This window comes from Neltuma alba, unplaced genomic scaffold (assembly GCF_004799145.2).
Source record: "Neltuma alba isolate B1F8T4 unplaced genomic scaffold, ASM479914v2 tig00012076_pilon, whole genome shotgun sequence".
Classification (NCBI taxonomy): domain Eukaryota; kingdom Viridiplantae; phylum Streptophyta; class Magnoliopsida; order Fabales; family Fabaceae; genus Neltuma; species Neltuma alba.
This window is the reverse complement of record NW_021636636.1, coordinates 42294-55360: the sequence shown is the minus strand read 5'-3', so window position 1 is coordinate 55360 and position 13067 is coordinate 42294. Positions and strand designations below refer to the sequence as shown.

The 13067-nt window shown below is 30.4% G+C and overlaps 1 protein-coding gene across 1 annotated transcript; it reads right to left on the bottom strand.

Annotated features, from left to right (window-relative positions):
* Nucleotides 1-246: 246 nt before the first annotated feature.
* LOC114721935 (LOB domain-containing protein 19-like) lies at nt 247-11615 on the bottom strand (the record flags this gene model as incomplete). The annotated part of the gene is made up of 4 exons (XM_028907827.1): nt 11610-11615; nt 6251-6260; nt 4630-4967; nt 247-408 (listed from the first exon to the last, which is right to left on the bottom strand). Coding segments are annotated over exons 3-4 (492 nt in total), but the record flags the coding sequence as incomplete, so codon positions are not given.
* Between the last annotated feature and the right edge of the window lie 1452 nt (nt 11616-13067).

Here is a 13067-nt window from a genome sequence, read left to right as displayed (position 1 = left end):
TCAATCAGATTTCCTTCGTTCCACCCTCTCTCTCCCTCTCCCTCTCTCCCCATTTAGATTTTCTTCTCCCCTTTCACTCTGCATATTTCAATTTCAATTAAAATCTGTCAATTAATTAATCAATTATAAATGAGAATGGGTGAAACTGTTAACTAATTACCTTGATACAAAATCTCCGGCTAAAGCTTGGAGATCCCCATCATCATCATCATCATCTTGATGCTGAAGATCACAAGGGTTGAGCAAAGTTGGGAACTGAAATGAATTAGTTGGATCAAAGGCAAACTCATTGGTAGAAGATGAGGTTTGAAGTTGATGAGGTAGAGCTCCGACCCCTGCCGCTGGCAGACGCTGCAGTGTTGAAAGACGAGCTTGCACATAAGCTAACTCTGCCTGCAAGTTCATCACCTGCCACCAACAACAATACTTGAATTTGGATTACTTTGAATTCTAGTTTTATAAACTACCCACTACAAACTAGATCTTATCTTTAAGATTGAAGGTAGTATTTTAATACATATTGTATTACAATCTTATATTTTTCAAATTGGAGGTAGTCTTTTAATGTGTATTACTTCTACAAATGTGTACGTACAAAATTATCACTGTTTAATCTAATATGTTTAGATGAAAAAAGTTAAAAAGGAAACCATCGTGCTAGTCAAATTATCTCATTTATTACTCTCTAATAATGGGGTCACGAGCCCATGAAAAGAAGAAACAGATTCAATTATTCTGCAATAAAGTTAAAATATTGTTTTAACTCTCAGGAAGAATAACAAAAGGTTCCCCAAAAAAAAATAGTTATTAAGACAAATGAGCATTTATTATTTACTATCTCAAAACTTGTCATTACACGCTGATTTGTTATTATTAAACTTTCTAGTAATTATAGTTTTTACTTGAAACTCTGATAATTCTCCTTAACTTTTATGGTTGTCACGTTAAGTATGAGAAGATAACTTTTACTAGTGATTTTTTTTCTTTTGCTTTTTCTTTCCTTTCTCTTGGTCAGGACCCTAAATATAAAGATTGATTCTATCAACTTTACTCATCAAATGCTTGTTAAGATGTCTGTCTAAGGAATTGAAAAGAAGACAAGTCCTTAAAATCCACGATCGAGTTTGTAGTTTAAAGACCAACCCTCTCCAATCATGATTAAAATGATCTAATTAAAATATATAAAAAATATTCACACACATATATAACCGTGAAAAGATAATATTCAAATAAAAACATATTAACACACAAGTAGATGATCATATATAATATAACAAAATAAAAGTTATCAAAACACAAATGTCAAACGGTTGGTTTTTCCAACTCAAAACAACATTTTACGGTTGGTAACGGGAAGGGGGGGAATCTAACAAGACCAATCTGTCCAAAATTTTAGGCTTTTTAAAAATGATTTTATAATGTATAAAGCAAATATGTAAGAAGAATTTTATCTCAACTTATGTAAAAGCACTATTTTTAAGTGTTTTTAGTGTTTTCCGAACACCCCTATACACGATCCGGATTAGATTTTAATATATACCACGTGTATATCACACTGCAAGTTGCCTGATCTCCTAATTAATAATGTCTGAGGAGTTCAAGTTATACAAAACCATGACTCAGCTGATCTTTATGAACTTTGGTTTTTTTAATCAGAGATTTTGGAATTATACCTAATTAAAGCTAAGGAATCTATTGGCGCATATGTGCCCAATTATATACGGTCCCAGGATTCAAGATAATACGGCCATAGTGCAGCGTGCAACTTTTAAATTACCATGTAAATCTCTTTACACACACACATATTGTACTCTCCATGGCTGAGCTTGCCAATTATTGCACTTAAGATTTTAGAATGTACTGCATTCTCTGTAGATTATGCATTAATCCATGTTCAAAGATAAGCTCAAACTTGACATCGAATCAGCACAAGATTATATTATATTTGTATATCGAACCTTATCTACTACGAACGTAAATCCACCAATAACTTTCAAGATTTGGGGGTAACTAAATGTATAAAAAGAGTTTTGTTTTTACTTAGGGGTATCCAAACTCCTCCATGTCTTAGAAAAATGAGTTTTATATTTCATGAATTTCTTTGTTCACTACTACGGGAAAAAGAGATTAAAGAAGTGAGAAAAACAGGTTATTATTATAAGTTTTTTTTTCTAACAGTGATTATAAGTTATGTAATATTATATATATAGCAGTTAAAATTTTATGAACCATCACATTAAAAATATACTTTTTTAAGCATCAAATGGCAAGCACCAGTGATTGATCAGCCTTAAACTATTATACACGTAGAACTTCCTTCTCTTTAAAGTTTAAATAGAAAATAAGAAACAGAGAGATTATTATATATAGCAGAATTTAAAAAAAAAAAGTCATATCTTTTTCACTTATAATTTTTTTGGGAAGAAATTAAAAAATAGGATAGATAAATTATAGGCTTATTTATATTTGGGTAGGCATGTGGCATTGCGTGCTACAAGCTTTCGGGCTTAAATTTTCAAAAGTGAATAAATAAATAACATAATTTTTCGTTGGAACAAGCACAAACAGTACATTTTAGGTGATTAATCAATTAACTAACTAAATAATAAGTTTATGCATTGTTAATTAGTGTTGAAAGTCAAAATTACATATTAGCCCAAATTACAAATATTATTTATTTATTTCTCGAGCAACTAATTAAAGTTGCTTAGTAGCTCCGGCAAGCAAACCTCTATAGTCAGACTCAGACGGCCATTTAGCATATGCCACTTCTCTCTCATAAAAATTATAAATTACATAATTAAATAATTGATTTTTTCCTCAATTAAATAATTCTATTGTAGATAACTAGTAACATGAATTTGCGAATATTTATTAGTCGAAACCCTGATCTTTTTTCCCATGACCCATTGGCTTCAGTCACCCCACTGTTTATAGCAAATCTAGTTTCTGATTTCTAATAAATTTAACAAATTTTGTGTGTGGACTTTAACTATATTAAATCATAAATTAACTTCATTCAATAGTCCTAAATTTGGAAACCCTCAACATGAATTGAAAGGACATAAATAAAAGTCATCAATTATTTGATTTAGTTAATTTTATTGATTATCCATAAACAAACTACTGAAGATCAAATATCGTACAGTATCTAAACAAAATAACAATTTTTAAATCACATTTATAATCAACTAGCACTTAAAATTGTACTCCTCCGATCCTTAATATAGGACTCAATTTTTAAATTGGTTTTTGTCCTAAATATAAGACCCATTTCTCATATTTATCAATTTTCTCTAAATTACCCCTATATATACTCTCTCAACCATAATTAAGTAGAAGATGAAAAGGGGTATTAATAAAGATAATTATGGTGTTTTAGGAAAATGTGTCATTTTTCTTATAATTAACTAATTTACCTAACTTCCTTAATCTAATCAAATTAATTAAATGGGTCTTATGTTAAGGACCGGAGAAGTAATATTTAAAGAAGTGAGTTATAATTATCAATTTATCAATGCCCATATGAAATATCGTTTTTATAGCTTGCAGTCGTATTTAGAATTTACAAAGCACAACTCAATCGTAATAGTAATCTTCAAGTTTTTGAATCCTAGTGAAAAGTTACCTTTTTTTTTTTTTTTTACCTCGGAGAAAAGTTACAAACTTCAGATTTTTTTTCCTTCTCATCGCAGTCCTTTAAATGGCATGTTTCTTATAATACAAATGTTACGCAAATAGACAATTAAGAAGTGATAAATAATTAGTACATAAAAAGGGGAGCTTTGAGGTCTAGGAATTAGAAAACCATAGATAGGGGCCACGTTATATAGATAGAGAAGTGGCAGCTTTAATTTCTTAGAGAAGGGTGACCAAAATTGTCAAACCAAACAGTAGTAGTATTACACAAACGTCGTGCATCATGTGAAAACCTTGACCAACCCATTAGCACTTTCCTATACTTTCTCTTCTTGTCTCAAAACTTGAGCTTTTGATTCATTCCAAATGCCCCCATGGATTAATTAATTAATTAACCACATGCACTCTCTTCTAGCTTTTCATCACATATTCTTATTTCTTAATTAATTAAATTTAGAGAATATGTGTGTTAACTTATTTCAAATGATTTTAAAGTATATAAAAGGGTTTTGCCCCTCAAAAAAATTTTTTTAAAAAACAAAAATTGATGCTCTTATTTCCCAAACGACCCTCAAGTTCTGTCCTAAAAATGCAAATCCCTCAACAAAAAAAAAAAAGACAAGCCAAGTACTTACAAGCAAATGAATGGAGAGAAGCCACTTCCTAGCTTTAAGTTTGAGAGACAGAGAGAGAGTCCAAATGAATTTTTTCAAATCATGGTCATTTTATTGGCTTTAGGTTGTTGTTATGAATTAATGAAGAAAAACCCAGTAATATAAGTGGCCAAAGCAAGAGAAACAAGACCCTTTAATTTATGCTTAATTAATATACCAACATATTATCTCAAAGCCAAGCTAAGCAAGATTAGAGAGAGAGAGAGAGAGAGAGAAATTTGAAGCAAGAGTCATTGAAGGAGATAGATAGAGAGATTATGATATAAAAGTAGCTAGGCAAATTAGTAAGATAATGAAGAAGGTACACGTAACATACCTGTTGTTGAAGGGCGAAGATGTGGGCGACGCAGCCATAGACGGGATCTCGAGCCCTAGAGAGAGCCTCGTAGGAGAGAGTGATGACGGCGTCCAGACGGTGGTGAGGAGGGATTCGCAGCAGAAGCTTGGCGGCGTTGCTGGCTCCGAATACCTTGTGCACTGCCGCGAAGTGAGCCGTGCCTTGATCGGAGTCGAAGTAGGGTGCAAACACGCATCCCCTCACGCATTTTCGTCGAAGGAACTTGCACGCCCCACAAGGCCCTCTCTGACCACCATGATCACCACCATCCCCGCCATTCTTATTATTCTTACTACACCCACAATCCATCTCTCTCTCTTTTCTGCAACAGATCGATATGAGGTTGGTGATTGGCTTTTTGATCTTTTCCTTGAACTGGGGTTCAAGTAAGCTTCTCTTTGTTTTCGTGGGTGCTGAGAGAGAAGATGAAGCTGGGACCAGAAGACAGAAAGAGAGGGTCTTTTGAGAAAGGGCCATGAGATGTCGTTTATGTATATATAGCAGGGTTTTGTTGGGAAGTGATCTCAGGGAAATTTGTTTTCATGTGTAATATCTATATTTGTTTTTGTCTCTGTGACGTATTATGTGATCCTTAATTATGATGTTTTAAATCAAATTTATTTAAACAGCTCCATTTTTTTTGGTCAATAAAAATAGCTCCAATTTAAAAACGAAGGGGTGATCAAATTACATTCAACATTTTGATTTATTTTTTAATAACATTTAGTATTCTAAATTAATTTAGAATTTATCTAACATTCTAAAATATTTCTTTAGTAACATTCTTTAAAAATATTTTAAAGATGAAACTGAACCAAAAATGCTTTAAAATACTGGACCCTAAAATATGCTTTAGAATGTTGGACTTATTTTAACTTTTTAATTTGTTTCCTAGATCTCTATATGCTATTGTTATTCATAAATAATTAGCATTTTTTTATATTAGGTTAGTCATAATTTATATAGTTGGTTATAGCTTTTAGTTAATTTATTTAGATAGGTAACAATCAGGAATTTTTTTTTTTAACGGTGAGGAATACGTCATATATGTTTCAATAAATCATCATATGAGCTTATATATTAACATAATATATACACTTGATGATTGGTATGTAGTTTTTGTCTCTTTAGGGAAGGAAAAGGTGTGATGAAGAGAGGCTTTTGGTGGTGGGTCACGAGTTGAGATGGACAGGCACGTTAAGTTTCGAATTCAGATTCAATTCATGAGCTTGAGAGCACACAGAAAAGAGAAGGAAGGGAAGGGAAAATGAATTGATATATAGGAAATTGGTTCGAAGTTTCAGACTTTAAAGCCACGCAAGCCAAGCAAGAAGGGAGGGTAGGGTGAACTAAAGAAGAAGAAGAATAGTAAGCAAACACAGACAGAAGGTAAGGAAAAAGAAAAGAAGGTTGCGTGAAGCAAACACACAGACACGCACACACAAATATGACAGCAGAAGAAAAATGAAACAAGTTGGCTGGTCTAGGTAGCAATCTCCGAGGGAGGCCACGTGGCAGACCACATCCCTATACGCCACGTGGGACAGTACAAAAATACAAACAGACAGACATCCTGATCCTATTCTGATTCACTTGTCACCTCTCTCTCTCTCCCTCTCTACTGAAGATGGCCGTGAGAAGACACTTGGCCACTCACTCTACTGTTATTTTCTTTCACCATCTTCTGACACTGGTTCTTTCTTTGCCACTGTTGAAGTTGCAGGTTTTTACGACACAAAGTTGTTTGCTGTTCTTGTCGATCTCTCTCTGTGGGGTTGTCACTGCCGCTTCGAGGTGAAACTGATTGACCCTCGTCTCTGTCTCTGATCTGATGGCTTCCAAATAAAACTTTACACCAAAAGCAAAAGATTTAACCCGCTCCATTGCACGAGGCTCCACACCCATATATGATTGTTCTTTTCTTTTGTATAGACACACACTCTTTTGGACAATTGTTTCTTTCATCCTATTAAGACAGTGGGGGAAATTTTTTTATATAAATATGAAATTTTACTCTCAACGTAGCATGGAATGATCATGTTGAGCGAGTTAATTTCCATAAGCATTAACTTAGTTAAAGTCATGTTTGTAAGTAACTGACCAATAATCCTACGTGATGCTCTTGACATGGATTTGTCTAAAAAATATAAAAAAGGAAAAATCTTCTTTTTAACCGATTTCTTAACATATATGCTTTTAATCTTATAGAGGATTTTTTTTAATAAAGCATTATTTAAAAAAAATGTTCCATATATGAAGATGAGATTTAGAGGTACTCGATCTGTCAAAAATCAATATAGAAGATGACCTTTATCCTTTCTTGGAGTGGAGGATATATGTCTTTGTTTCCATCTCCTGTTGTTTGCAAGGACGATATTGGTGAGTTACACGTCTTTAGCTTAAACATTTGAGGTTTCCCTTAACGACCAAGCATAAATTAATATTAATTTACTTTATGATAATCATTAGTACACGTATACTAGTAGCTATCGTAATATTTACCATAAATTGCGTAAGAAATAATACATCAGTATAAAATATAAAATGTATAGACAAAATGTTACATCCTTACGAAGTTTTTAACAAGAACATAAATTATTAGTATTATTTTTTAAATGTATCTGTACTAAATAAGGATAAAGTTAAGATAAAATTTTTTTCGATAAGATAAAATTATTAAATTTTAAAACAGAATTAGTGAAATTTAGTTCAGTTTTATTAGATAAACTATGTTACAAGTTATTTATAAGTAGGATCAGAGAGAAGAATTATTGTATCTTGTGAAAACTTAATTATTTATTAATTCTCTTAATTAATAGAGGAGAAACACATTTTGACCAGGTGACAGCCAAGCTTAAAGGCAGATTGATCACTATGCCCCAAGAGGAATGATATAATTAAGGGAGTTAAGTTTTGGATTGGGCTATAAAATTTATAAAATTAGGTCCAACCCAAATATATAAATAGCTCATGCAACTTATTAATCATAAAGTCTCTTAGTCTAATAATGACAGGTGGCGTAGATAACTCGGCCTACCCCATGGCTTCCAACCGTACATATTAAGGGCCTTTATGCTTTTTCTTTTTTGAGAGTGTCATATCGTTCACACTTTTTTTTTGGCCTTGAAAAACTGTTCACACACCATACTAGCTGGGAGCTAAAACAACTTCTTTGCATTACATAGAGTTTCGAAAATAACAACATTGTTTACATAACTCATAAATAATGTGGTTTGTTAAAATTTTTATGATATATATAGGGATGATTTAGAAAGAAGGTGTCCTTTTAGATAGGCACAATTTTTTCAGATAAATAAATAAGAAAAAATATTTTTGTTAATTTTTTATATGCTTATTTGTTAATTTAAACGATATTAGTTTTTACAGGATTATCGTCATTAAAGCTAAAGTGATAAATACTTCATTGTTAACCAAAATTTGATAATTAAAAATGAGACATTTGACATTCAAAATTTTCACTTCATTGTAACCATACAATGAACAAAAAGAGTATCAAAATGCTGGTTAAGGTGATAAGTGATTTTGTCTTTGTAAGAAAGGGAACATAAATTTAAATTTTAAAGAGCATATTTATCAATGAAAAAAATGACGCATTAAACGACGCATTCTAACTTCTTGAATCCTGACTAATCAGTTGCTAAGATACTTGATAAATGTTTGAAAGCTAGAACCCAAAAGCAAATGCCCCGATATTGGATCATAGTATTCCCTTATGCCCAAAAAAAAGAGTGAGGATATAGGCGATATAAGGGTGTGTTTGGATGAAACCAAACCGTGGTTTGAAAAAGTGATTCTGGAGAATAGATTCTGGGAAAAATAGATTCTGTGAAAAATAGATTTTGTAAAAAAGTGATTCTGAGAAGTGAAAGTGTTTGGATAGTTGTTATTAGAAGCACTTTTTATATATACAAATTACTAAAAAAAGACATAAGTTAATATGATAATTACAGAAAAAATAGATTTTATGATATATTTTAATTTGAAGGAATAAAATTGTTAATAATATGTTTTTTACCAACATAATTAATAATACATAAGATAATATAATTAATAAATAATTAATGTGTATATATATTTATAAAATATAAGATTAAATATATTTATAAAAAAATATGTTTATAAAAAAATAACAAGATACATATCATATAGGCCCTCACACTCTCCCTTTTTTCTCCAAAAGCAAAAAAATTTTGCTTTTTCCAAAACCATAGTTTTGGAGTCAAAACCATGGTTTTGGTTTTTGGAGGGGGTGTTTGGGTAGATTATTCCCCAAACCATGGTTTGGGTCCCCAAACCATGGTTTGGGGTGTCACCCAAGGGTGTGTTTGGATGAAACCAAACCGTGGTTTAGAAAAGTGATTCTGGAGAATAGATTCTGAGGAAAATAGATTCTGTGAAGAATAGATTTTATAAAAAAGTGATTCTGAGAAGTGAGAGTGTTTGGATAGTTGTTATCAGAAACACTTTTTATATATACAAATTACTAAAAAAAAGACATAAGTTAATATGATAATTACAGAAAAATAGATTTTATGATATATTTTAATTTGAAGGAATAAAATTGTTAATAACATATTTTTACCAACATAATTAATAATACATAAGATAATATAATTAATAAATAATTAATGTGTATATATATTTATAAAATATAAGATTAAATATATTTATAAAAAAATATGTTTATAAAAAAAATAACAAGATACATATCATATAGGCCCTCACACTTTCCCTTTTTTCTCCAAAAGCAAAAAAATTTTGCTTTTTCCAAAACCATGGTTTTGGGGTCAAAACCATGGTTTTGACCCAAAACCATGGTTTTGATTTTTGGAGGGGGTGTTTGGGTGATCTATTCCCCAAACCATGGTTTGGGTCCCCAAACCATAGTTTGGGGTGTCACCCAAACACACCCTTAAGTGAAGTAACAATTAAGTGCAAAATTGATTGTGATTCTCACATTCACATGCTTCCTCGTATTAAAATGTGGGGACAATAGTTGTGAGTCAAAAAATACAGGGAGAATTAATATTTGACAAGAAAATGAAGCCGTAGCAAGTAAAGAAGCAATAATTCTTTGCAAGTCTTTTTTTGAAAAATTTTAAAAAAATACTTCTGAAATTTTAAAATCACAAATCAGAAATAACAAAAAAAAAGAGTGTTGTCATTTACTTTTCAGATATTATTAAATGTTATTAAAGTGTAATAAATAAGACTGATTTGAAATTTTGAAATTCAAAGTTTTTTTTGGGATTCTTTTTTTTTTTAAGTTATGAAAGATATGAAAATGATATATACTACTTATCTCGAGTTCTTAATATAAGAGTTAGTTAAATAATTTGAATAGATTAAATAAATTTATTAAATTAATTATTTATAATAAATAGGTGTTATTTTTTTAAAAAATATTCTTAACTAATATTAAAAATCTGAAGTAGTAATAATTATTTTCAAACAGGAATGATTGGAACAGTGGCTAATCTATGAGCTTTATTCCAGATGGCATGGCTCAGTGCATAGTACATGAACATTGACCCAAATCTATCACTTTGAATTGAGTGCCGCACTTTTGTTTAAACGAAAAAAATCGATATTGTTTTGGCGGAAAAGATAGCCTAAAAATTTTGTGAACACTGTGCTTTTTTTTTTCTTTTATATATTCAAATACCATCGAATGAATTGGAATGCCAATAATTCCCAAATAATATCGCTTGCAATAATAAATTTATAATTTTATATTGATATTGAAACATTTTACATGATTTTTTATACTATAATCATATATTGTCAAAATATTTAAAAAGTGAGATTAATTCACCTCATACTTTCTTATTGCCTGTGGTAATCTCATTGACTGTTGTAATATATAAACTAGAGGAGCTTACCCAAACGGCACTACTTACACACATGTATATTAAAAATTACTCTTCCGGTATTTAATATAAGACATAATTATTAAGTTGATTTTAGTGACAAATATAATACTTATTTCTAATATTTACTAATTTTCTCTAAATTATTTCTATGAATACTCCCTCAATTATAATCAAGTAGAAGAAGGAGGGAGGATATTAAGAAAGATGATTATGGTGTTTTAGGAAAAATATATCATATTTTTTATAATTAACTAACTTACCTAATTTGTTTAATATAATCAAATTAGTTAAATATGTTTTATATTAAGGATCGAAAAGAATATTTTATATTAGGCGCAGCTATTTATGACTTTCTTTCACACACACACGCACAAGTTGATGAACACAATTAATTAAATATATATGATTCTTTGCTTTTAATTAGGCTCAAGAAACATCATCGCCTAGTTAAAAGAAACCGTCAAGTCGCTTTTCCGAGTCTCCTCTCCTGTTTTTGTCTTGCTTTTTTATATTTTTCTGGGCTCTGATTTCAACAAATTTTTTTCATGTAATTAGTACGGTACGAATATATACTTAAATTTGTCTTTTACTTAAGATAAATCATATTATTCTCTAAATGATTGAAATTTAATGTTAATGACTAATTTGGATTTGAGTTGCGTCGGATGCTATTTCCTTTTTCCACAATAAAATAAAATTTTTGTTTATAGTAGGAGTACATGCAATGATCAGTTTATTTTGTTGTAAAATACTAAAAATCAAATTAAACAAAAAGAGAATCTCGGAAGAATAACTCTAAAATTTCAAAATACCAAATCAGGAATAACTACAAAAATATGTGGTCATTTGCTTTTCAAATATTATCAATTATTATTAAAATGTAGTGAACAAAAATGATTTGAAATTTTAAAATTTAAGGTTTTTTTTAGATTCTCCCTTAAACGAATATAATTAAATAAAATAAACAGAATATGATATAAAAAACCGACCCAAACCAAAATTTTGTTTGAAGGATATTGAGTTCCATTCATTTTATCAACCCATACTACGGTTAAAAGTTAAAACCTTCTCGTCCCACTTTAAGAATAAAATTTTGATAAAAGTACGCTCTTCATCCTTAATTTTATATAACATTTCAAGTTAGTTGGTTAATTTTATAAAGTATATTTAATTTTGATATTATTAGTTTCAAATGATGATTTTTCCTATCAATCAGTTTTTTTTAAAAAAAAGCATAATATATTAGTATTTGAAAATATTTTTATCAACATCAATTTTTTTTGGGGTATAGTCAACCTACAAAATTTTAATATCAATAGCGTCAGGTTAAATGATTGAAAGGATGCATTATAAAATTCAAAGACAGAGATAAAATCTTGTGGGAAGTTAAAGATATTGAGTTCAATTCTTTCTCATCAATTGTTCATTTAAAAATATTGACACAAAGTAGGCATAGTAGTGTGAGGCCTCGCTAAATCTCTTTAGATTTCAAGTTTAGTCCTAGAGAAAACACTTGCGTTGGGAGGGACATTCACAGATCCCAATCAAATTAGTCGGTTTGTTTAAATAGTATAAAAAATTGCTGATAAAAAATTATTGAAATTGTAGCTGAGGTCCTTGATTATAATTTAATCTTGTTAAAAATAATACCCTTGACTGTAACTTTCCCATATAATTAAGCAAAGATGCATTGTCATATCTATCTTAGATCTTAGTTTACTTTCTGTATGAATATAGAACTTGATAAACAAAAAGTGACAACGAAATATCTTAAACAAAATACTGGCTCTTAATTACACAAAATAGAGAACCATATATAGCTGGAGATCATCACAACAAACATAAATAAACACACAAAAATAAAATAATAATTGAGGAAGCTAGCTTAGCTAGCCCTACAACACCACAAGATTTTCTTGTTACTTTGACTAGGAAATCTATCTTCCCTAATGTTCCAAAAAGCGATGGAATTAAGAGTCATCATTTAGGGTGATGATTGAGATTAACTTTTGGTTTGACTCATTTAATCCCAATCCTAAGCTATATTTTTTTTGGGGTCCTTAAGCAGCTAATTTGCCGCATGTTCAGGTGACATCCTCAAGTATAAAACACCCTTATTCAATCCGAAAATCCGGCAAGTAATTAATCATAATTAAAGGCACAATTAATTTATACCAATGCCCTACGTCTTGACCGCACGGGTGGATCCATTCCATACGTGGGGTCCTAATTGATTAATTAATTAATAATTAAATAATAAATTATCATTGCCAAATTATTAATTAAATTATATATTGCTGTCACAAAAAGCTTAGGCATGCCTAGCTACTTAGAGGGCACTAAATATAGAGACAAGTTAAGGATGAATTCAAAGAATTACAGTTTTGTTAAGTAAATCTGTCTCTTGTATTATATATCATTCATGTGCTGCAATTCTCACAAGTGGGTCTTCTTTTTCCCTTTTTCCCTTTTTTCAATTTTTTTCAAATCATTTTGGGGACAGTGTTGCTTCAACCACCTACA